Source organism: Seriola lalandi, unplaced genomic scaffold (assembly GCF_002814215.2).
Source record: "Seriola lalandi dorsalis isolate HSWRI2012SDOR001 ecotype SW California unplaced genomic scaffold, Sedor1 jcf7180002054947, whole genome shotgun sequence".
Taxonomy (NCBI): Eukaryota; Metazoa; Chordata; class Actinopteri; order Carangiformes; family Carangidae; genus Seriola; species Seriola lalandi.
In genome coordinates, this window is record NW_019525498.1 from 1,468,110 (window position 1) to 1,471,329 (window position 3,220).

Below are 3,220 nucleotides of genomic sequence, written 5' to 3' on the forward strand. Positions count from 1 at the left end.
TGAGAGTGTGAGAGTGTGTGAGTGTGTGTGTGTGTGTGAGTGTGTGTGTGTGTGTGCTCGCTCACCCTCCAGCTTCTTGAGCAGGAAGGACTTGCCGCTGCCCCACTGAGCGTACAGACCCACACAGATCGGGGGCTGCATGGTGGGTTCACTCAGGATGTCGGCCAGAGCAGAGCTGTACAGGTCATAACCCAGCATGTCTCCATCCGTCTCTGTGGGGGACAGGTGTCCTGCGGGGAGGCGATGACATCATTTACCTGTTTAACACTGTGTGGGTGTGGTCTGATACATGAGCAAACAGCTGGAGTCTCCATGTTTCTGTATCATGAGGTTTCTGCTAGCAGAGGATGCTATGCTAGGTTAGCTTCTCGTAGAGCTGAGCTGTAAGTTATAGTCTGATGTTTTAGGAAACATCACGATACACGATGTTTCATGGTCTGACGTTTGACTTTATATATATATATATACACATATATATGTATGTGTGTGTATATATACACACACACACACATACATACATACATACAAACATTATATATATATATATATTATATTATATATACGTATATATGTTTGTATGTATATCTTCAGAAATAGTGAAGGCGTCTCCCTCTCTCTCTTCCTGTGACCACGACACATCCGGTATGTTCATACATCACCCACCTCTACTTCCTGTTAGCTTAGCTACAAACCTGCTAACTGTTTCTATACCATTTGTTTTATCACTTCCTTTCCACCACTGTGTTGTTGCCTTGGCAACATGTAACTGTGAATTTCAGGGGGCGGAGCCTCTGAAGGAGCAGCTGTGAGTGGTGGATGAGACCATGAACTATCTACCCGCTGTGAGCAGCCATGTTCAGCCAGGTCAGATCACCATGGTAACCTACGCTGCACAGCTACAGAGATCAGACGGTCGGCGTGAACGTACGAGCTCCAAAGATCTGCGTGAGGATGCTCTTCTGGTGGCTGCAGTCGATGTTGTACGGCGTCTCCCCCGCCTTGTTGGGCCGGTACAGCAGGCGGCCATCTTTGGGGTTTCTGAGGAGGAGCTCGGCCAGGCGGCGGCTTCGCCCACGGATGGCGATGTGAAGGGGAGTGTCTCCTTTCTGGAGGAACAGGTGAGGGGAGGGTTTCTAATGAGTGAACTGAAGAGGACAAACAGCAGCTACTGAAAACTTCCCTTTAGGTTAGAGGTGTTGTCATGGTTACTAGGTTAACATGACCTCCACTTCATTCAAATAATAATTCAACTGCAGTTTCTATAATGTTTTTGCACATGGATCTTTTTATTGATTTTTCACTCTTCTGCCTTTTCTTTGGCTGGAACGTTTTTATCTTTTCACTGTTTATTCTGTTCAGTCAGGTACAGGTGTGTTGAGGTGTCACCTGTACTCCCATGTATGTGTGTGTGTGTGTGTGTGTGTGTGTGTGTGAGAGACCCCCACCTTGTCAACAGCTGACACCTTGGCTCCTTTATCAAGCAGCAGCTCCACGATCTCAATGTTCCTCATCTTGGTGGCTTTGATCAGAGGAGTCTCTCCGTCCTGAGACAGGAAGTAGAAACGTGGCAGTAAAACATCTGTGTGACATTTAAAACAGCAGCAGAGGTGTGGTCTGTCAGCTGAGTCCAGGTGAGTCCAGGTCTCACCTTGGTGCAGGTCTCGGTGTCGGGGTTACACTGCAGGATGTCTCTCACCATGGTGGCGTTTCCTTTCTCCACAGCCCAGTACAAAGCCGTCTTATTCTCCTGGAAACACAACAGAGTGAGACGTCTTCACTCTGGAGGATCTCAGGTCAGCTCCACATTAATCAATAACTTAATCTGATCGATTTCAACGTGTTAGACACACGACACACCTGTCCTCTGATGTCGATGTCAGCGTATTTATGCAGCAGAGCTCTGACGATCTCCACGTGCCCCCCCCTCACTGCTCCAATCAGCACTGTGTCGCCGCTCTGTGACACACACACACACACACGCACGCACACACGCACGCACACACACACGCACACGCACACACACACGCACACGCACACACACACGCACACACACACACACACACACACACACTCAGGGTTAGCAGCAGCATTTCGATCAGATGTTTTCCCGCTGGCTGAGTGACGGTGTCTCACCCGGTCGGGGATGTTGACGTACGTCCCGGCGTCCAGCAGGTCCTGCACGATCTCGGTGTAGCCCTCCTTGGCGGCGATCATCAGGGCCGTGTTGCCATCTTTGTCGGTCATGTTGACGTTGGGGTTCCTCTTCAGCAGCTCCTTCACCACCTCGGTGTAGCCGCCCTTCACCGCCACGATCAGAGCCGTCATGGAGTTCTGGCAAGACGCAGACAAACCGTCAGAGAACATGACGAGCCGCCTCCGAGAAGAGTCCACATCCTGCAGAACTACAGCGAGGACTTACCGCCCCCTCCTGGTCCACGTCGGCCCCGTTCTCCAGCAGGTGCATCACACAGTCAAAGTGTCCTTTCCTGGACGCCCAGATCAGAGGGGTGGTCCCGTACTGTCACACACACACACACACACACACACACACACACACACACACACACACACACTTTAATTTGAGGTGTTCAGTTGTCATGGAGACAGTAGACCATCTGAACCGTCTCCTTCACCTTGTCAGAACAGTTGACTTTGGCTCCGTTCTGTAGAAGCAGTTTGACGATGTCGGCGTGTCCTCGACCTGCGGCCCAGATGATTGGATACACACTGTACTGCTGCAGAGAGAGGGGGGGGGGGGGGGGGGGGGGGGGGGGTCACTGTCCTTCCTTTGATGGTATATGACTGAGTGTGAGTGTGAGTGTGAGTGTGTGTGTGTGTGTTACCTGTCCTGTAGTGTTGGGGTTGGCTCCGTGCTCCAGCAGCAGCTCGGTGACCTCCACACGACCTTTGTAAGCCGCCCACATCAGAGCCGTCCACCCTCCCTGAGACACAGTCACATGATCGTTAGCGTCTCTTCACAACGTTCAACTCTCACATCAACTGACACTGTGCAGATCCAGATATTAGTCTTTAACTGTGGTGTAGCAGGAATATGGCTCTATACACAGATGTACACATGTACATATACATACATATATATCTATATATATATATATAGATATATATGTATGTATATGTATATGTTTATATATATATGTGTATGTATATATATGTATATCTTTAAAGTATTTATTGATTTAGTCATTCATGGATAAATTCT

General features: G+C 49.3%; 1 protein-coding gene across 5 annotated transcripts in view; it reads right to left on the reverse strand.

The window, feature by feature from the left end:
• The window catches only part of kidins220b (kinase D-interacting substrate 220b), a 22,374-nt gene that overhangs the window by 13,083 nt on the left and 6,071 nt on the right, over positions 1-3,220 (reverse strand). For all 5 annotated transcript variants that reach the window (XM_023394291.2, XM_023394290.2, XM_023394289.2 and 2 more), the window contains exons 5-13: positions 2,844-2,942; positions 2,634-2,735; positions 2,420-2,518; positions 2,134-2,331; positions 1,858-1,956; positions 1,649-1,747; positions 1,446-1,544; positions 929-1,106; positions 66-230 (exon numbers count right to left, since the gene is read on the reverse strand). In XM_023394291.2, coding sequence (XP_023250059.1) covers positions 66-230; positions 929-1,106; positions 1,446-1,544; positions 1,649-1,747; positions 1,858-1,956; positions 2,134-2,331; positions 2,420-2,518; positions 2,634-2,735; positions 2,844-2,942 — 1,138 coding nt within the window. The remainder of the gene's footprint in view (positions 1-65; positions 231-928; positions 1,107-1,445; positions 1,545-1,648; positions 1,748-1,857; positions 1,957-2,133; positions 2,332-2,419; positions 2,519-2,633; positions 2,736-2,843; positions 2,943-3,220) is intronic.